General features: G+C 42.0%; 1 protein-coding gene across 5 annotated transcripts in view; it reads left to right on the top strand.

The window, feature by feature from the left end:
- Nucleotides 1–22,613, top strand: part of ptprfa (protein tyrosine phosphatase receptor type Fa) — a 381,399-nt gene that overhangs the window by 236,018 nt on the left and 122,768 nt on the right. For all 5 annotated transcript variants that reach the window (XM_085133098.1, XM_085133099.1, XM_085133100.1 and 2 more), the window contains 4 exons: nucleotides 8,015–8,284; nucleotides 14,149–14,730; nucleotides 17,497–17,633; nucleotides 19,701–19,845. In XM_085133098.1, the coding sequence (XP_084989224.1) occupies nucleotides 8,015–8,284; nucleotides 14,149–14,730; nucleotides 17,497–17,633; nucleotides 19,701–19,845 (1,134 nt within the window). The remainder of the gene's footprint in view (nucleotides 1–8,014; nucleotides 8,285–14,148; nucleotides 14,731–17,496; nucleotides 17,634–19,700; nucleotides 19,846–22,613) is intronic.

Below are 22,613 nucleotides of genomic sequence, written 5' to 3' on the forward strand. Positions count from 1 at the left end.
AGCGCTAGCAGCTTTCATAGGCTGTATATGGACAACACAGCTACAGCTGCTAATAAGTAACAGACTAATAAAATATTTGAACTTTACTCACCAAAATAGAAACAAAGTCATGGAAAATTTGTCATCTAATGTCCTAAACAAAAAATAAATATTTCACTAATACTACAAACACTATAAGGAGGAGGTGAGCCCCAGCAGACACTGATCAGCTGTCAGCCAACACAAACATTGTGCAGTAATCAAAGTCTGTTTGCAGATAAAAAGGCCTCACATAAATCTGTGTCGCTGTTATGTTTCAAACATTTCTGGATTTCTATGTATCCAAATATGTGAACCCCAAACATGGACCCTCTCCTCACACCAACGGTGTTTGTTGTTTTGTGACATCAGTTAGTAGATTACAGGGATTACAGCAACCTGTTATTATAGTTATTATGTCTTATTGATGTTTTATTGTTGCAGTACGTCATTGTACCAGCATCTTTATTTTCTAGTGAGCTGATAAAGCAAACACCCGTAACACTTAATGAAAAAAGATTTTTTCACTTCTACAAAAATAAGTTTAATATTTTACACAAAACTGAAAAACAGTCAGAATCTGTAGAATAAAGCATGTTGTGTAACCTGCAGTTCACTTGAAGGAAAGTTTGGCTTATTAATGTAAAATGAAGGAAAAAATGATGCAGTGAACATGAAACTTAAAGCTGAGCTCCTGTTGGTCCAGTTAAAGAGATGCCAGTTAGTATAAAAGTCCTTCTCCCATTCATTTCTTCATGAGCGAGCATGCTGCTGCTGCCTCTACACCTGTGCTGCTGCATGCACACCCTCACAGTGCACACAGATGGTCGCTTCCCCATCCATCGCAGCTTCTCCATCTCAGCTTCTTCTACAGCTGTAGCTTTTTCTTTACTCGGGCTTGGCTTCAGAAGTTTGCCTCAATTATCCCTCCTCCCTCCTCCTTCCCTTTCCCTTCTTTCTCTCATCTCTTTTCTCTGGCATGCCAGTAAAAAACGAGTCTGTCTGCATTTTAACTCTTGCTGGTCTTAACATGTATCTCTTACTATTCAAAGTTATCTTGGGTTTGATTTCAGTTTCACTCAGTACTCACATCCACATCAGGCCATCATCCAGATTAATGTTGCAGTAACACCATCATGTTGATAACTGTCATGGTAGTGTGACCATCCTCCATGTCCATGGGTGACTTTTAATTGACTAACGTAAGAATATGATGATTTCCACAGTTCTGGCCAGCATGCACCCGTCTCACAGTTTTGCTAAGTATTCAACGCAAACATGTCAGTTTTAAATGTCTTGAATCAAACATTCATATGACAAACAAATTAGTTTGATGAAGAAACATGCAGGCGTAAAATGCACTGTATGGTTTCTGTTCTCCATCACACAGTCCCATCGAGGAGGCCTGACATTGGTCCCATTATTAATCAGCGTCAGTGATATGAGTAACAAGCAGTGCAGGAGAACATGGCCCCCACTAATACGATAGAAGTAACGTGTTGCATTACAAAACTCTGGCTGTTAATAATGAACCTGTTACCCTGCAGTGCTGGGAAGCATCAAACTTTGATTTATAAAGGCCTAAAATCATGGCAGTACAGCCGCTCTCCCTCAGCGCTGTAGGTCGACCTGCTCAGTCGTTTAACAAATTTACTATTAGCATTAGCATTAGCTCAGGCTGCTGAGTTACTGCTCCGAGTTATTACTGATGTTCAGCAATAACAACTTAATTTTGCTTGCAAATGTTAAAAGTATATCAGCAGAATTTAGCGCACTGTCCTGATTGGCTGTAACATAGTTTATGGCAACTGATAGACACTAAATATATATAATAATATATAATAATAATAATAAATTAAGAATCGATACTAATACTACCATTAATAATATTAACAATAATAATATAGTAAAAAAAAAAAACGGGTCCCTAAAACCATGACGTTGTAATTGGTAACTGATAAGTTACCCTATTAAAATAAAGTAATCTGAGTACTCTAAAACACTAGCATTTACTTGTTACAGCCAATCCTGCCTCGCTGACAGGACTGAAGGCCGTTGTGGGAGAATCAGCTCAGGATGTTTTCCACACACGTGTAGCATCATGTGGTGCATAGGTGTCAAACTCTGGCCCGTGGGCCAAATTTGGCCCGCAGCCTAATTACATTTGGCCCATGAAGCCATACCAAATTACTATCAGAGCTGGCCTACTGGTATTATACAGCTAATATATATATTGTTTAGTATTAAGCTTTGCTTGTTCCATATTCAGTTTTTCAGCAAAACCTGTTTGAGTCCATAAGAGAAGATTCATTCTTAAATCTAGAAGAAGATTTTTTTTTTTCAATAAATGTTAACGTTAGCCCGCGACTTTGTTCCAGTTTGGAATTTTGGCCGACTGTGTATTTGAGTTTGACACCCCTGATGTGGTGTGTTTCAGACACCAGCTCACTGCAGACTTTCTGAGCTGAGACCAGTCAGACTGATGTCACATGTCAGAAAAACATTCACATATGAAAAAGCTCTGATTAGCACAAACATAAATCCTCCACGTTGTGCTGCAGGACGATGCTTTTAAAAGCCCCAACAAAGTCGACTAGATACGAAACATTTTAATGTGAGTGTTACATCACTAAGTTGGGGGTTATTTTCATACCTGACCATAATTTAAGACACAAATGATGAACAAAAACAAAACAAAACACAAAAACCTGCATTCACAGTAACAGTTTTGTGGATGTTGCATGAAAAACCAGCTGAATAATAATAAGCATATAGTCCAGCTTATTTTAGCCTCGGCTTCTGATTCTGATACAAGTGTTGGAAATGAGTTTTAGGTTCACTCTTGGCTTGTGGAGCTCAGAATTATTGAAGAAGCTGGTGTTAGAAGTGCTGCTCCTCCACACTGGCAGGTCACATGACGTGGGTCAGGTGTATCTGATTACCTGCTAGACTCCTCACTATCGAGTTATTCCCGGCACGTACAGCTAGAAGAAAGCCGGGAGGAATCTTACATCCTGCCTGGGCTGGATGTGCCCGAGGAAAACCACAGGAGGAGCTAAAGAAATACAAACAGCAGCAGAAAGTTCTGGGAAATGGCTCGAACAAAACAAAATAAAAAATATACATTTTCCCGTCTCTGCTCAAAATAACCTCACAAACAGAAGCTTCCAGTGCAGCTTCTGTTTGTCCCTGCACGCTGGTGACTCTTCCTCTACAACGTTTACAAATCTAGTGAGTAGACGTGTGAATTGTGTTCCCCAAACTTTCTTCTTTATTACCAACAAAGATCCTTCACAGGAAGTGGTTTTTGTTTTTTGGACGTTTTGCTTTTATTTCACGGTTCAGCCGTGGAAAACAGGAAAGAGAGAGCCACAGCTCGGACTCACGCCTGGTCGCTGAATTTCAGCCGCGAGGCTCAACCAGTGAGCTAACCACCTCTTCACAAAAGCTGTGAGTTAGTTTGAGGCAGAAGTTAATGTGTGATTTCAACAAGTTTGAGATGATAAAATCAGAAAGTGCAGGTGGGAAGAAACAGATTTCCAGGGATCTAAAAATAGCAGCCACCCTGCAAACCATCTGGAAGTGTTCAAAACACCACGATCGAGTTAAATCAGGTAAGGTCTTTGAATATTTATGGACTGATTCCCAAAACCTATCAGGCTGCTATGCTAAGAGATTTATATAAACATTTCTGTCTCGTAAATAAAAATAAAGTGAAACTTGTATGTTATAAACATGGCAGGAGATTAAATGCAATATTTGACAGTGAGTTTCTCTGTATCCCATTATTGGACAGATGACAGAAGCATGCTACTTTTTTGTTTGTTTGTTTGTTTCCTGTGAAACTAGTAATATAACCAAAAATAATAATGCATTGGTTGACTCTATGACTTGTGCAGGACTTTACAAAACCAAGAAACTAAACTAAGGAATAAAAAACTTCATGTCAGCTGCAGGTTTATATGTCAAAACATAAAATAACTGCAGTATTTCGATCTTTACTCACAAATTGCACGAGTGAGTTAATCTCAGCACCGTGTTGTGCGATATTAAGCGTTGGGTGGGTTCACTGAAGTAATATGGACTTAATCATATGTAATGCAGCACCTGCAAACGAACACCTGTGAACGGATAAAAAGATAACAACTTCAATTCAATTCAATTTTATTTATATAGCGCCAAATCACAACAAAAGTCGCCTCAAGGCGCTTCATAGATACAGAGAAAAACCCAACAATCATATGACCCCCTATGAGCAGCACTTTGGCGACAGTGGGAAGGAAAAACTCCCTTTTAACAGGAAGAAACCTCCAGCAGAACCAGGCTCAGGGAGGGGCGGGGCCATCTGCTGTGATTGGTTGGGGTGAGAGAAGGAAGACAGGATAAAGACATGCTGTGGAAGAGAGACAGAGATTAATAACAGATATGATTCAATGCAGAGAGGTCTGTTAATACATAGTGAGTGAGAAAGGTGACTACAAATATAATAACCTCCTACGATGCCGGCTGTGTTCTTACAGTTTCTAACTTTGTGCACCACATTCATGTCATGTAAAACTGAGATGTTTGCAGCAGTCAGTCGGGTCAAACACCCGAGTACACAATAACAACAGCGTGCTGGTGCATGCTGGCCAGCTCAAGCTAACATGCGCTGAGCTCTGCCTGCCCCCACTTTGTCTTGGTAAGAGTGGAAACAGGTAATGACAGTGATATGGTGTCTGTCACTGTGATCGCTGATGTGCTGCTGGCTGCAGTGTTTGGATTTTACTGCCACACACACACACACACAGAGATCACAGTTGGCAATCAAATTTTACAGGTTTCGTATTTCTGTCACTCAGTTGTGAGAAAAATTAAAAGTTTATCTGATGTTGATTTGAAATCGTGATAAACAAAGTTGGCAGGAAACACTTCCCACATGGAAACGCCACTGTGTGTGTGTGTGTGTGTGTGTGTGTGTGTGTGTGTGTGTGTGTGTGTTGGAAGGTCAGTTGGGAAATCAAGGCCTGACTTTTCCTGTGCACTTATTGAAAATTTACTGCCTCCATTACGAGACTGTCACATATGCTGTAAAAGCCTGGCAGCAGATGCAGGTTCCTTCAGTATTTTAGGGTAAATTCACTCTGAAAACTCCGTCCCTGCAGATTAAACACAAGTGCAAAAATACGTCATAACACTGACATTAAAACGTCAGCTCAGCACGTTGTGTCCGTCTTTGTAAAGCTGGTCTGAAGTAACTTTGAGTTACTGTCAGTGATCAATAGCAGTTCCAGCCCTAAAAGTATTTTTACTCTCATTTGACCTTTTTGTACCTTGAATCAAATCCTCGGCGTGTTCGTCCTCCAAATTAAAATCCGTGATTAGCAGCAGTAAAAAGATCTCCCGAGAGAACTGACCTCACTGACCTCGCAGCCCCTGAATCCTCCGCCTACTCTTCCTCCTCCTTTTGCTTGCCCTGTCTCCTCTCTTCTTCCTCCTCCACATTAGTTTTCTCCTTAATGCCAGCCATCTGCATTTCTGAGCCTGCAGCTTACCATGTCAGCAAACAATGCCGTTCTTGTACGAGCAGCACCCAGATTGCAGCATTATCTCTTGAACCACGGTAACATTTAGCCCACGCGTGCTCTCCAGCACTCTGGATGCTGTCAGTCATTGATCAGCAGCACTATGTGCAAACTAAGAAAACTCTGAGTTTCTAACTTCACCGCTTCTCCTGTTACATCAGATTTTCTTACAGTGAGGGATGTTTAACCCTGCGCTTCCTCTTCTGTAGTTAAACCACAATGAAACCCCAGAAAAGCCTCTGATCCACACTGTAAGCTTCTCACACCAACACGCTGCTCAGGGCTTAAATTACACTTTGTGAGTCAGATTTTCGTGACTGTGTACTCGACTAAGTCAAGAGCAAGGACTTCATTTATGCAACAGAGTTGTCTGCGTTTGATTGGATGTGCACACGGGACTGTTGCACTAATTCAGACATTGTGTAATGAGGAAGCAGATCCAAACACTTTGGGGAGATTTCCAGGGATGAGAGCTAACACTGGAGGAGAATCTTTATCCCACGTTCGCTCCAGCACACTTTGTGCCTTAGCATCGATGGAAACTCTCCCGCCTTGCCGTGCGTTAGACTCCAGGTGCAATTTAATCCCTGCAGCCCAGCAGGAAACCCCAGATTTTCCAGAGAAATCCAGTTACATGCTTTAGCTTCTCATTTTACCCAGTTTCTAGGTGAACGTGGCACCCTGCGGCGGTGATTCCCAATATTTCTTCATCTGGCCCGTAGCACGCTGAAACATCCTTCCTTTAACAACACCTCTCAGTTTAAATGTGCATATTTGCTTTAAACTGGATCAACCATCCAAAACTATCAGCGTACGTATTAAACCAGTTCGTCTACTGGTTTTAGCAGCTGCACCACTTAACCACAGTCACACATTTCAACCATTATATTTAGCAGTGTTGAAGCTCTCATGTCTGACACGTCAGCCCTGTGTAACCCTCCTCCTCCCACTCACACTGCAAATAAAGGAAACTGAATGTCTTGAACATAAAACCCACTTAAAGCCGTGTTTGCAGCTTCCACTGCTCGAGATTATTCAGAAGCTGCTACTCAGTATAATCGATAGACGGATCTCCAAAGCACACGTTTCTGCACATGACACAGCTGTAATGATTCAGTCAGATATTTCTGGCAAATGAAAACCTCTCCAAGTGTGAGCCATCACACGCAGTTTTAGGTTCACAGCCCACAGACCTGCATCAGTGTGGCGTTAGTGATGGTATCGACAATACTGACCTGATACTGGTACAAAACCTTAATGTTTTATTGTATTTGAAATTATAGCGTCATCATGATTACAGGACATCAGATTACTTGTTCTTATCACTTAATAATGCAGAGTTATCATATAGAAATAAAAAACCTGAATTTATTTGAACTCCTTGCTGAGCTGCAGCACTAAAGGACTCCCTGAGACATCTGTCTCGCCCCAGCAGCACCTGTCGTCCTCTTCAGTTCGCCTCCACATACGCTCGTCATATTCTCTGATATGATTTACTCTGAGGAGTTTGACGAGGTCAGTGCTGTTACCACAGCACCTCACTTTCTTGCCACATGTATCGCAAACCACGTCTCTGCTGTTTGTGGAGGTAAAACACGTCCACACATGACTCCAATCACGCTCAGCCATTGTTGTGAGTGCGCACGCCAGAGGCTGCCACATTTATACAGCCGTGTTTCACATATGACTATAAAAAGGCGGAAGAGGAAGTAGTTCCTTCGAATGTAGACGATCCGAATGATGTAGTTTCTTTCCACTGTGTTCCTGTTAATGATAAACTACACATTTACCCCAAATGACTAAAATATCGATATTTTAATGTGAGAATCAATTCTAGAACATAAACGACTGAATCGATAGTTTAACATCGATCATATTTACCATGAATCACTGCTAATCGCTGGTGTTTAAATGAAACGTCTTCATCGGCACAGAAGGTTAAATAAAAAAAGTTTTGCCAAAATAATTCGTTTAACATCTTGTCAGTATGTGACATATTAGTAACCATGGCAACAAGACCTTACAATATACATGAATTAATGATTTACATTGTTTTATTTAAAACGTTAGCTATTTCACTTATGTTCAGCAATTTATTAATTTAATGATTTAATCTCAGCCATATAATAATTTCCAGTTTTTTATTCAGAATCGAGCATTTTAATAATGTATTAATTATTTTAATATAACATGCTGATAATCTGATTGATCATCTCCTGTGAAGCTGGTTGGAGATTCCTGAGCAGAAATTGGCTTTAACATTTTAAAAGCATGAAACACAAACGGTAAAGCTGCAGCAGCCTCATTAACCCGACCAGTTCACACTCTGGTGCACAGGAAAAGCCAACCCAGTCAAACACTGAATCAGTCCAGTGGTCCCACCGCCCCCTCTCCTTTGTCCCCCCTCACTCTGCTCCTCTGTACTCCCACAGTTCGCCGTGTGCCGCCCCGTTTCTCCATCCCCCCCACCAATCACGAGGTGATGCCCGGAGGCAGCGTCAACCTGACCTGCGTTGCAGTCGGCGCTCCCATGCCGTACGTCAAGTGGATAAGTGGTGAAGTGGAGCTGACCCGGGAGGACGAGATGCCCATTGGCCGCAATGTTCTGGAGCTCACCAACATCCGCCAGTCTGCCAATTACACCTGTGTGGCCATATCCTCCCTGGGCATGATCGAGACCACGGCTCAGATCACAGTCAAGGGTAAGAAACACTCACCTTTGTGGGGGTGGGATGGCGTGTGATGTGATCCCGGTGAACAGTGGAGAAAAATGAACTGGTCCGATTGTGACTCTCAGATTTAGTGCTGAAGTCAAATTGCACGTCTGCCGGTCGTAATTTACTCTGGCTTCATGAAGCTCCTGGTCATCATCCAACAGCCTCTTTTTTGCAGCGCATACTTCAGGCTCTATTTAACTTGCTGATGTGATCACACATGAAGGAGGTGTGCAAATGTCATCAGTCATCATTAAACCTGGAATACGTGCTCCAGATTTCAGATCTTGTCGAATGTGTTGCCTTTAAAGGACCAAAAAAGTCAGTGATTAAGCATTAAGCCTCGTCTTTCTGCTGCAGGCTGGAGTGGAGCATGTTTTAAACCAAACACCAGTGTTGGGAAGGTTACTTTTAAAATGTATTCCATTACAGATTACAGATTACATGCCCCAAAATGTATTCTGTAACGTCTTCCGTTACGTTACTCAATGAGAGTAACGTATTCTGAATACTTTGGATTACTTAATATATTATCATGCTGTTTACAACTACATGAATGTACTATTGCTGTGATTTGAGACTGCAGCAGTGAGGTCAAATAAAGTATGCATGAAGCTTCCTTACATGCCCTCTCTGACAGAACAAATAATATCAATATTTGAACATGTTTGGACAGCTTGGACAGACGCTGCAGTGCAAACCTGCATGTCATTTAGTGTTCATTAACAAAGCAAAGCCCCAATCCTGTGTGTAAGAGCCTCAGCAAAAAGCAGAATATATTAACATAAAGTCAAGAGCCATTTTTCAATTACAGCGTCCATATAGTCAACGTGGTAATGTAATAAAAATAAAGATACATTTAAGCTTGTTTGAGCAACAAAATCCTTCTTAAGTCAGGATTTGTGTTGCTTTAGATTCTGATGTATTGTGTTATTGATGATGTCTGACTGACAGGAGCAAGCAGAGCAGCAGTGTGAGTGGACTAACACAGAGAAAGCTTTCATATATATCCTGGTATCTTTGTTATATTGAGAAAATATGACCTCGGTTGCAGCTCTGCAGCTGTAATCTTTAGTTATCGCAGGTCAAATCAGATCATTTGGTAGTTTTTGGTAGAACCAGGTTTAGTTTATGGGACGTTTTCTACAGTTTATAATGAACTTTATAATAGTGGATGATGTCATATTTTGTTACAGTAGGCTCATTGTTTTCTTCACTGCTCAAGTATGAATTTCACATTATTACTGAGCTCCAGTCATGAAGTTTGTGAGATGCTTGTAATCCAATCAGAAAGTCTGTTAGTATGAAAGTCATTGCTTTATCATGTGGTTTGTATTTGCTTTTCTTTCATTGTGGATCTTTATCCCTCAGCAATAAAACACTGTTATTATCATCTCCACCCGGGTAGGCAGCTGTAAGCAGGCAGTGTGGATACACAAGAGTGTGAACTTTGACCTCGATACTGTAGGTGTGAAATATTGCACGCGTTTGAATCTGTGACCTTGATGTTGAGTTCAAGTTTTATGAAAATCTTGTTAAGGTGTTTGAAACTGATATGATTGGTGCATCTACTAAAAATCTCAGGTGAGTTCAAATTCCTGTAACCTTGATCTCAAGGTCAGAGGTCAGAGGTCAACTTTTCTGAAAATCTAGTTAAAGCAAAAACTAAAATCTCTGATGAATCTTTGAATCTTGGTGACTTCAACCTCAAGGTCAGAACTCAGCTTTTCTAAAAATCATCTGAGTGCAAAGCAGCAATAACACAGTAATACCAGAGGAGGGGTTTGTGTCCATCACTTTCATTTTGGCTAGTTTCAGGCCAGGCGTGTCAAACTCAAATACACAGTGGGCCAAAATTCAAAACTGGAACAAAGTCGCGGGCTAACGTTAATATTTATTGAAATATATTTATTGAAATATATTTATTGAAATATATTTATTCCTCCAGATATAAGAATGAATCTCTTCTTATGGACTCAAACAGGTTTTGCTGAAAAACTGAATGTGGAACAAGCAAAGCTTAATACTAAACAATACATATATTAGCTGTATAATACCAGTAGGCCAGCTCTGATAGTAACTTGGTATGGCTTCACGGGCCAAATGTAATTAGGCTGCGGGCCAAATTTGGCCCACGGGCCAGAGTTTGACACCTATGATTTAGGCTAAATGAAACTACTTTGTTGGGCACACAGCGCAGTTCTCTGCTGCTGTATCTGATTCAAGGTCTGTGTTTTGCATACAAGTGGTTATTTGAGTTGCTGTTGTCCTTCTGTCAGCTTGAAGCAGTCTGTCCACTCTCCTCTGATCTCTGGCAGAGGACTGCTGCTCACTGGATCCACAACCACCTCTCGGTCTAGGGGTGTTTGTGGAAAATCCTTGAAGAGCAGCAATTTCTGAAAAATGCAAACCAGCCCATCTGACACAAGCAAACGTCTGAATCACTGCTAAATGTATTTGGAAGCTTCTGGTTGAGCATTTTGGCCATTTCAGATATAACTGGTAAAGGGGGATCTGACACACACACACACACACAGGGTGTTTGCTGAGATTATAAATGAGGTGAACAATGGGATGATTCTCTGACAGACACGTACAGTTTGGCTTGTTCTGGCAGAGGCTCCCTGCTAATAAAATGAAACAGGTTTCAGTCCCTGCTGCATTAGCTGCACTCTTCAGATCCCGGTCTTATTTTATATACAGTTTGATGAAGAAGAATATGAAGCAGCAGCTGGTTGTGTGTGGGAGAAGTTTGATTTCAGGCTATGTGCCAAAGAGCTCTTTAATATGCGCAACAGTTAGATAATAATGATTTTAGCATTTAAACTAAATCATTATTCTTTCCTAATCCTACCTTTTTAAAATGGTTTTTTCCACTTCTAGCCAAATAGAAACGAATAAATAGAAAAAAATAAAACCCGTGTTTCCACATCTTATATAAACCTCAGTGCTGAACGTCCAGTGCAGGTACCGTAAATCTGTCTTTACATAAATGCTCACACTCATACCTCTGTTGCTCTGATAGGACTTGTCTTTAAAAATAATAAATTGGCTTTTGTTTGGATCACTTGTGTCAGTAAAATTTGCCACTTGCTCCGTAGCTTCTTGTCACAGTGGCTCCAGGGTCTCAAGTCTCTGCTAGTCTGGTTTCCTGTTGGTACCAGGTGAAAGCTGTGAATTTGCAGTGTTGGTGAAAAGATACAAACAGCAGCACAAAGAGCACAGGAAGGATTTTTGTACACATCACAGTAGAAACTCGTTTCTGCATTAAAACAATATTTGTTTTAAAAAGAAACAATGAGAGCAGCAGCCGTTCTACCCACATGACTGAAGCTGTACAGTAGAAACAGACGTAAATGTCTCCAGATAGCAGTCAGAAATCATCTCACAAGCACTCGAGGTGACAGACAGATCTCATCAGCAGATCTCATGTTTAAAAAGCTGTGCTTCTACTTTTATTTGCTTGTCATAAACTAAAGCTCTTAGAGCTGATTTTTCAGAGCTGTTCAGATATTGTGGCAACAGATGATGGGAACTGCACGAGGAGCAACGGCTTCATTCTGTCCCGGCCTGCTGGGGTTCACGCGTTCGTAAAGAAGAAGAGGAGCTTGGCTGCATTGCATGAAAATGAGGCAGATGTCAGGACTGGAGCAGCAGAGCTAAAAGCCTGTGGTTGCACTGGTTTCATCCCAAAGTCAACCCGTGAGCTTCTCTGCACCCCGCTGCTCTGCTTTGGACCAGCTCACAGATTTACAGAGTCGAGCTCAAACTGCCACCATGTGTTTCTAATCCTGTTTTTATTTCTCTTCATATTCAGTATAGCACTTCATTTGATACCGAATGAGCTGAGTGACAACAAAGCAAGAGAATAATTCTAATTAGTAAAGTCTTTGATACGATAGCTTCATTATTTCTTGGCTCTGATCTTTTACTATTTTCTATTTGTTAGATGGTTGAGTAGATTTATTGAGTTGGCTGTCACTGCTTTGGAAGATGCTTTGCTTCATGCAAATCTGTAACAAAATGAAGATAATAACTTAAGAAGTATTTTAGGACTAGAAAATATTGTAATTCAAGCGTAAACTCTGGCCTGTGTCTGCAGGTCATGTCAGGTATACACAGTGTTGGGGAGTAACGGAATACATGTACCGCCGTTACGTATTTAAAATACAAAATATGAGTAACTGTATTCCGTTACAGTTACCGTTTAAAAAGGTGGTATTTAGAATACAGTTACTTTGTTGAAATAAATGGATTACACGGCGGTACTTCCCTGTTTCATATTGTGGCGGGTCAGGACTGTTTGGGTTTTGTTTGACAGCTACGTTCTGTTGTTCCAGGCGGCAGCGTTACGGTTGCCATGGTTACAGGGTGACGCTCTCTCTCTCTGCGTGTTTCCTGGGTGAGAGAGCGCCTGTTGTTGTTGTTGTGCTAAGCTAACAGGCAGAATGCTACAGGTATAGCTCTAAAGAATGTAGCATCATGGGCAGTGTAGTCCGTGCTGCAGGGAGAATGGACTGCCATACACGTTATGTGTCTGTGAGCGAGGGAGGGAGAAAAAGGAAAAGTACGAGCTGTCATCGAGCAAAAACGGGAGCTGGAAGCATGTAAATATAATAATAACCACTGCAGCCAAGAAGAGAGCCTGACGAGCCCAGCTGTAAGTAAGCTATTAAGACTCGACTGTACACCGTGTTCGTGTTTTCCTCTGAAACAATAAGTTCTGTTGGAGCAGCCTTTCAACGCCTCTCTCTGTCTCTGCTAGCAAAGTTGACCCAGACAACAAAGTAAAGCTAGTTTTCAGCTACGAGCCGACACAGAACCCACCGTATTAGCCAGAGGTCCCTTTACTACGGTTCAGAGCCACGGACCTTCAGTAACAGTAATAAATCACAGCAATAGTACATTCATGTAGTTGTAAACAGCATGATAATATATTAAGTAATCCAAAGTATTCAGAATACGTTACTCTCATTGAGTAACGTAACGGAATACATTACAGAATACATTTTGGGGCAAGTAATCTGTAATCTGTAATGGAATACATTTTAAAAGTAACCTTCCCAACACTGGTTACATAGTATATTTTATAAAGTGTGGAAAAAAGTCCAATGTTTTAGGAAAAGAGCAAGATTAACACAAGGTTCAGATCCTGAGTGAAGCCACACTTTAGCATCGACTCCTCTGCAGGGAGGTGATTAAAACAAAAAAAGCTGCAGGAGAAAAGCAGAACTGAGGAGCAGCTAAAGTTTCAGGCCAAATACAGACTGTTTACTGTGTCTGTGGATGGACCGACTGCTGCAGTTCGCTGTTACGATCTCCAGACAGCTGAACTCTGCAATCAGCAGCTGTGAAAAAAATAACCCACTGCAGTCGGCACAGCTCACCTGACACAAGCGCTATGTATGAATGCAGCTAATAAACATGCACGTGTTGTAACATCATTATGGTTTTACACACAAACATAAGTTTAATCTACAAAGCAGTGGTAGGATTTCTTTCCTCCCTTCTATGAGAAAATGCAGTTGATCTTATATCCTGTTAAAATGCAGGCTCTGCTGTGTGGCTGCATTCAGTAGACGCACTTCTGATGATCTGCAGCTCAGGTCTGGATGACTATAGATGGATTTACATAGGAGGACATGCACCCATCTGCCTGGCAACATAATACTGGCCCGGTGCAGATCAGGAAAGGACAGAAACAAGCTGAATAATAATGAAGTGTTAGATTGGCAATGTTGAACAGCTCTGTGTACCCGGCATCAGCGGGTGACTGTCCTGACGGAGAGCAGGAATAATGTAGATGGAGGATGTAAACTTGTTTTTCTGACTCTGTCTCTGCTTTCTGACAGCTCTTCCCAAGATGCCCAGTTCCCTCACCGTGACAGAAACCACAGCTACCAGTGTCACCCTGACCTGGGACTCCGGCAACCCAGAACCTGTGTCCTACTATGTTATTCAGTATCGTGCCAAATTGTCTGAGAACGGTTTCCAGGAAGTAGACGGTGTCGCCACGACCCGCTACAGCATCGGCGGCCTCAGCCCCTTCTCTGAATACGAGTTTCGTGTCATGGCTGTGAACAACGTCGGCCGGGGTCCTCCCAGCAGCATCGTGGACACCCGTACAAGTGAGCAAGCACCCTCATCGCCACCTCTTCATGTCCAGGCGCGCATGCTGAGCTCCAGCACCATGCTGGTCCAGTGGGAACCTCCCGAAGAGCCCAACGGCCAAATCCGGGGCTATCGGGTCTACTACAGCTCAGATCACGACGCCCCGCTCAGCGCCTGGCAGAAGCACAACACAGATGACAGCCATTTCACCACCATCTCAGGCCTGGCAACAGACATCACCTACAGCCTGAGGGTGCTGGGCTTCACCTCAGTGGGAGACGGGCCTCCGTCTGACACTCTGCAGATCAAAACCAGGCAGGGAGGTGAGAACATGCTCACTGCATCACTGCAGAGCCATGTATCATAAGCAGCATGCGCCTGGCTCAGATTATTGGTGAAAGAGTTACTCAGTTACTGTGCACGTGTTAGCAAACGCTGCCTGTTGTTGCATAAGTTACAACTCGAGCAGTTACGTCCTCTTCTTCACATTAATAATCAGCACTTGTCTTAAACAACATTTGTGTTCCATAATGTGCTGTTGGGTAAAATCATATTTCAGGTCTCAGTTCATGAAGCATCTCGTGATTGAGATGTATATAGAAAAAAATATCACACCCATTTTCACTCATCAGGCTTTTTATTTTATTTTGAAAATCAGGTTGGGATACTCTCCAGAGTTGTCCTTCTAGTGATGGGATTTCCGGCTCTTTTTAGAGATCCGGCTCTTTCAGCTCGGCTCACTAAAAAGAGCCGGCTCTTTCGGCTCCGAACCGGCTCTTCGGGTTGTTTTGTTGCTTTAATTATTTAATCATTAACAATAATATAAAATTATGCAGAAAAGGAATTACTAATGTAAAAAAAGTGGTTTGATTTATATATGTTTATATATGGCCCCTAGAGACAAAGCACGTACAAACTCCAAAACACATTTCTAGCGTTTACTGAACTTCCAAAACAGAGCTACCCAGATCACTTAAATTACACAATTGAAAGCATGTGTGTATTGTTTGTGTATTTATAGACAAGCACTCATATTTATTCAAATAATTAAAAAAAAAAAGTTCATTTACCTGTTACTACCACACACCAAATCTGGTTGTTGATACTTCCTGGCTTGTGTAGCCACTAGGAAACAAAAGCTCAACACTGCGCCCTGCATCCTGGAGCACTTCTGTTATCTTTTGTACGTGATTCTGAGTTTGTACGCGCTTCTGAGTTTTTACGTGTTTTGGAGTTTTTACGCGTTTTGGAGTTTGTACATGCTTAGGAGTTTGTACGTGTTTTGGAGTTTGTACGTGCTTTGTCTCTAAGGGCCACCATAAATATACTTTATTTATTCACTCCACATAAAATGTAATAAATAAATCATATAATACAAAAAACAACTATTTACATTTTAAATTTTTAACTATTTAAATTTTCAGCTTTTTCCTTTTAAACAAATTTAACGTGAAACAGCACAAAACACTTTGTCTTTGTCGCTATATTTAGCGAGTTTTCAGACCCCCCTAAAAAAAGACGTGAAAGCGCATATCGCTTTTACTCTCAACAAGCAGCGGGTGCTGTAACGCAGTCAGTTCTTCTTTTACTCTTTTGCTGTTTTGTGGATGACAAGGTTTAAAACTACTTATAAACACACACACACACAGTAACTCCACCAGAGCGCCTATTTCGGGTCACTTTTGCCGGTCCAAGCCCGGGTAAAGGAGCAGGGTTGGAATTGTGACATTAAAAAAAACAATAATTGCTAAAATAAATTTAATTTGTAGTTCTAAATAAATTCTAAATGCATTCAGGACGTTTTTTACTCACTTTATTTCTTTTCCACGATGTTATTTCTCTCTCCAACAATGTAGGTTACAATTACATTAGCATGACCAATTATGCAAATTAGGTGATGACGTCATTTAGCGACTTCTAGCGACTTTTAGGACAGCCAATACCGATTTTCCTTACTGAGGAGTTGGCAACACTGTTTCACCCTGGACAGAGGGAGCCAGAGGCAGCGCGCTCGCCGCCCACTCGCTCATTAGCAGTGAGTGGACTGAGCTAGCGTGTTAGCTGCGCCGTTCCCACGTTGGCACAGTGACGTTGTAGTCGAGAGCTAGAAGATTAAAGAGCAGCTGAGTTAGGCTGCACGTGTCTGTGCAGAGAGTCGTGCTTTATATTGCTAACTGTCAGTTTTTAATGTTTGTTTATGTTAAAGTTTTGTTCTGAAAACAGTTGGACTGAAACGCTGCTGTCACTTTGGACTCCAGCATCACAGGGTGATACTAGCTGTGAATGAAAGATACAGTAGTGCACTCTTTTTGTTATAACTAGTAATAAAGAAAGTCTGGCTTTGAGGTCATCTTGGTTCTATTGAAAAATCTCTTGTGATTTTTAGGATTAAAAAAATACAAAATCACATTTGCATTATATTTATTTCTATAAGAAGAGATGTCAGCGTCAGGTTGCTGTCAGGCGGCCCAGACGTTTGTACGAGCCCGCACTACGAGCAGGGGGAAGTCAGCCCAGCCTGGAGCTTGTGGTTACAGCACAACTGCGCAGGATTCGCATTATTTCCTTTGCTAAGGCTAAGAACAGCCTTATGTTCAAGGACAGGCTGGTGTTTTCGTCACAGCATCTTTTACAGCGAGCTTTGCCTGACAGGACCAAACATGGCGCCATACCTGGGCTGCAAATGAAAAGAGTTCAGGACTCTCACAGGCTGACACAAAATATTTCAACTTACTTTTTTCATTGTCTTCTTTGAGTTTAACTATCGTTACAGGGCTTGGAACGTGCTTATTAAACCTCTCTGCATACATATAGCTCTCACTTCTAAGAATTCACTGGTTCGTGGCAGGTGTTTGTTTTCTATACTTTTATTTCACCCAGAAATGATGACTTTTTGTGCATGTATGAAAGCACTGAGTTGTTGGCACATCTATTCACACATGATGTGAATCGATGTGCCAACAGGATTTTATCTTCCTGTCTGTTCAAAACAACAAATGTGGCTTTTCCTGGCAGGTCCTCGCCCAGCTTTACTTTACTCCTCTACTTTGTGTTTCCATCTTAACACATCTCTTTGTTTCCTCCTGCAGTTCCAGCTCAGCCGTCTGACTTTGACGGTGAGGCTGAGCTGGACTCGCGCATCATGCTGTCATGGCTTTGGCCTGTCCAGGAACCCATCATTAGCTTTGAACTGGTGTACTGGGAAGCCAGCAATCCCACAGACAAGGTAAATACCACCTTAAAAATATTTTCTTTCCACTGAGATGCTGCTTGTAAAATCTTTATTGGCTGTGAGCTGTGCTGTGCTTCAGGCTGCGTATTTGCATTAATGTCTTTTTAGTAAGTTCAAAGTGTCGGCACTTTATCCAGGTTTAAATGTCATCACATCACGAACACTTCTTGCTGTGATTTATCCACGAGGAGATCCTGGTGATGTTATGCCACAGTCTCCATTAGAGCTGCGTGTCCTCACTGATTTCTACAATCGATTCGATTCTGATTCACAAGGTCCTGAATTGATTTGATCCCCGATTCGATTCGATTTGATTTGAATCAGGGAAATTTTGCATCAGACAGTCAGAAATATTATAATTCAGATCATGCATCAGTACATTTCCATATTTTATATCTATAAAAAGAAAGCTGACACTTGCGAGACTTTATCAAAGCTGTGAGCATCACAGCAGACGCCTCTGTGTCAAAGTAACTGAGGATAAAACACAGAAACACATGAAGGTGATTTTCCTGGTCTGGGATTTATAAAAATATTCTGCAGTACATCAAAAACAGAAAAAACCATCAATCAACACGTGAACATGACCTGATGCTGCTGAAGGGAAGCAAAGTTACAGAGGTTTGATTAGAGACACAACTGAGCGTTTTGTAATTTTGCATCATTCTAAAAAGTTTAAATTTGTTCAGTGTTGAACGGCAGAAATGAGGCTTTGTTTTACAGGAAGGAAGTAAAAGGAAAAAACAGCAGCTGACAGGCTGCAAACAACGGTAGACTGGTGCGTAACAAGCAAGCGAATAATGGAGAAAACAGATTTTTAAGAAACTGTTCAGTACAGAGAGAGCTGTGCATGAAGTGTGATTTTATCCTGGTGGAAGCAAAACAGCAAAACTCAGAGTGAATTCATGACGATGTTTATGTGAAGCTAGTTTGGATCTTCTTTTGCTGCTGGTTCTGTCGATATTGTTTGGAGAGAAATAAAACTAACAGCTTCAGAATCAGTGCAAAAAGGACGTAAACACAAAGCTCGACCCGCCGAAGTCAGCGAGCTGTCAGAGTCAGAGAGCTGTCGGCTTTCAGCCCCGACCGTGTCCGTGCCGTCGGTGAGAAAGTCACATCTCACTGATCCTGATCCGTTGGCGGGTCGAGCTTTGTGTTCACGTCTCTGTGCAGAATCCGTGTTCCTGCTCTCATTTTTATCTGTTTGGTGGTTGTTGAAGTTTTGTGAGGTTTCACCTGAGATTCTGGCGTTTAGGCCAAAATAAATTTATATTAAAAAATCGATTCAGGGTTTTAATGAATCGATATCACGTTATCCAAGCCAGAATCGATTTTAATCGATAAATCGATTATCAAAACCCACCCCAGTCTCCATATATTTGGAGCTACTGGAGTTGGAGAGGTTTGCTGTAATTTTGATGTATGACAAAGAGCTTGGATGAGCTGATGGCTGCTGTGCACCAAGAACTACACTGGAAAAAGAAATCATTTTCTGTCTGTGTCTGTGGTGTGATGCACTCCTTCAGTAGTTGTGGGTGTTTCCCACACACAGAGGCTTAAAACACACAGGTTCATATTACGAGCCCTAAACAACACCAGCGTTTAAATAAGCCAACCACCAAACAAGAACAGCTGCTGTTGCCCAAAATCTCTGCATTAAGTAACTGAGGAAGATTGAAGCCACACGAGAAACCAGTCATGGCAGTGATGAAAGTTGGTTACATATTGCATCGAATCATAAACCTTATTGTTCGTGCAATATTGTTTTTCAAACGTGTACGTGTGAAGAGAGAAGCTGAGACAAACTGAAAAAGTGAGAGCAGAGCTGTGGGCGAGTGTGGAGAGGTGACAGCTTCGCTTGGCCGCTGTACAAGGCAAGCATGCTGAGAAGCTCCACTTCTCTTTGCTGCACCGGCTCGTGAATGTTACGAGGAGCTTGGCAGGCAGGCTGCTCAGCCTCCTCGAGAAGCTCCAGGCTTTGTCTGCAGACTCCATTATGACCAATCAGGCTCTGGCTTCAGTTTTGCCCTCGTGACCTGGTGCTCTTTCGTCTCTTCACAGCACCGCGTCACCTTCGATGCAGCGGGCTCCTATGCAGTCGATGGTCTGAAGCCAGACACGCTGTACATCTTCTCCCTGGCAGCCCGATCGGAGATGGGCTTAGGCGTCTTCACTCAGCCTGTTGAATGCAGGACAGCTCAGTCCAGTAAGTATAACAGCACGCAGTCACGTTCACAGCTCCAGTTATGTGGTCCAGGTGAGAACGACTGAATGACTCTGTGACTTAAAACTGACTAAATACACCAAAAACATGTGGAGGTAAGTGGAGCTTCATTCAGTGCAGCCCAACTAAGAGATCCAGCTCCCTGAGAGCCCAGTCGGCTTTTTTCTTTCTCTTATTCTGTTTACTGAGTGTGTTTGTGTCTGATTTGAACACCTGTAACATACCTGAGGTAAACCGATGGCATAAACAATGAATAACCGTGTGTCAGTTTAGAGCGATCCTCCTACTCGACGAGTAAAAGCCCCACAGTGCTTCATTCAGGCCTGTCTGTCAGCAGCAAACAGTCTCTGTCACACTCAGAAAGAAAGACTGAAAAGTTGCTTTTTATTCCCACAGCGTGTCAAATGTTGTAACTTTGTGTCACATACATGATTTATTCTGTTTCTGTGATTTAAAACACGCCACATTAAGTCTGTTTTATTTTTTGCTCAACTATGCATTTACAGCATAAACATGATAAAAACTCATTTATATGAGAAGCTGGAGGTTTAGTGCCGTCTGGTGTTATCGTTCTCTAAAGAGCTCAGCTTTTACCCAGATCTCCATGCCGATGGTTCCCACCTGAACCATCGGCAGAACCTCGTGCTCTGAACTATTCAAACACAACAGGACCAGCAGCGGCGTAGCTCACAGAACTGTGGAACTGCAAATGTCATTTTTCAAGCAAAATGTAATCAAAGCTGTAGCATTAATTATATGTTGAATTTTTCCACCTGCCAGTCGCGCTTCATTTTCCCGAACATTCAACTCGATTATAAAATCAAAGGCAACAACCACAGAAAACGTCGCCTCTTTGTGACACAATCCACACACGACGTCGTTCGTAGCGGCGTGCTGGTATTTATAGATGCATATTCTGCTTTCTGCAGCGGAACAATCAGCGGGCGTTGCACGTTTTGACAAATAGTCCAATAAAGTCACTGAGTCGATACACGCGGCACATTATGATGTAAGGCCGAGCAAACACAAACAGACGTGTGCAGAGACAGCTTTCATCACAACTGTCATGTTCCTTTCAGATGGTTGTTTGTCACGTGAAATGTGGCCGAGCATGTGGATGTGCAGGACTTCGATCACTGCTCCGTCACGAACACCGTCGAACGCCGTTAATTCACAACTACGGCGTGTTATCTTAGCGTCACATCTCCGGCACGCTGGCCGATGAGGAGCTGAAGCTGCAGTATTTATGACAGTTTCCCGAAGGAGTGCGAGCCCTCGCTCAGCTACTTGTTTTACCTGTCAGGGCTGAAATCTTTCAGCTGTCACACTGCAAACAAATGTGCTGTAAACTATTCTCTTTGATTAGCAGTCGCTCTCATCGCTGCTCTGACTGCCAAACACAACGCGTCAGAGAACTTGCAAACAAGTCTGAGGACTCTGACCACTGCTGCCTCCTCCCTGCAACGTCTCATCTCGCTGCCACTCTCACGTCTGTTTGCTTACAGCATATCAGGCACTTGTCAGATACATATTGTACTGAAACTGAAAGGTTACTACAGGAAAGAAACAACATCTAATAACAGTCCTGTGCTTTTCCCAGCAGCGTCTCACGGCAGAAACAATCATTTATTTGTTTAGATCAGGTGTGTCGAACTCCAGGCCTCGAGGGCCAGTGTCCTGCAGGTTTTAGATGTTTCCTTGATCCAACACAGCTGATTTAAAGGCTAAATGACCTCCTCAACATGTCCTGAGGTTCTCCAGAGGCCTGATAATGAACGGATCACTTGATTCAGGTGTGTTGACCCAGGGTGAGATCTAAACCCTGCAGGACACCGGCCCTCGAGGCCTGGAGTTCGACACCCCTGGTTTAGATGAATTTATGTTTCCACGCGCAGATTGTTTGTATTTTTGCAGACTTTTGTTTAAATGCACCATTTTTTCCTACAATAATTAACCTACCAAGCATCGTGCATTTATTGAACTTCAGAAAAGTGTTTTCACCGGTGAGTTTGTTGAACTTTAAATGTGATATAATGTAAATGTAATTCAAATACAAACAGGAAGCTGAAATACAAGCAACACCTCCTTCTGCCCCGTTTGCTTTCAGTGTGACTCAGCGATCTGGTGCAGCCGCAGTTAGCTGTTATTCTTCTTTATTCATTTTACCTCTTCTGTCATGCTCCTTTGGAAATAGCTTAATGTATGACAGACGGGGAGGGTGGAGGGAAAAAGGATGTTAATCATTACAAAAATAAGAATAAGAATGGATACATATGACTGGTTATACGTAAAACACACCAGGATGAGACTCTGACACAGGAAGCTCTGAGAGGAGGGTAAGAAGGTAAAGCTGGTGAAAATGAACATAAAAGGGACATAAAAGGAGATTGTGTCAGGATGTGACTCCAGAGCGTTTTCATTACAGGTTAAATGGATTACATGTGCGTATGAATGTCATTGTTCCCGGCTTTATTCTAAAGCGTAGTGAAAGTCCATCTTTGACCACTTGCAGAGACTAAAACAGACGCAGTCTTAAATATTTTTACCCTGGCTTGAGATCACTTTTCAGTTTTAGATGTTCAAAAAAGAAAAGATTGAATCGATGCGATGTAATCTTTCAGACCTCACAATAGCGTCTCTGTTTTTGTGTTTTCTTTTTTCTTACGGGTCTTTTTCTGCCCAAATCTTGATTCCCTTTCTCTCAGAGCCACCCACCTCTGCTTGAAGTTTGACTATTTTTCATATTCGTG

This window comes from Neolamprologus multifasciatus, chromosome 15, assembly GCF_963576455.1.
Source record: "Neolamprologus multifasciatus chromosome 15, fNeoMul1.2, whole genome shotgun sequence".
NCBI classification, from domain to species: domain Eukaryota; kingdom Metazoa; phylum Chordata; class Actinopteri; order Cichliformes; family Cichlidae; genus Neolamprologus; species Neolamprologus multifasciatus.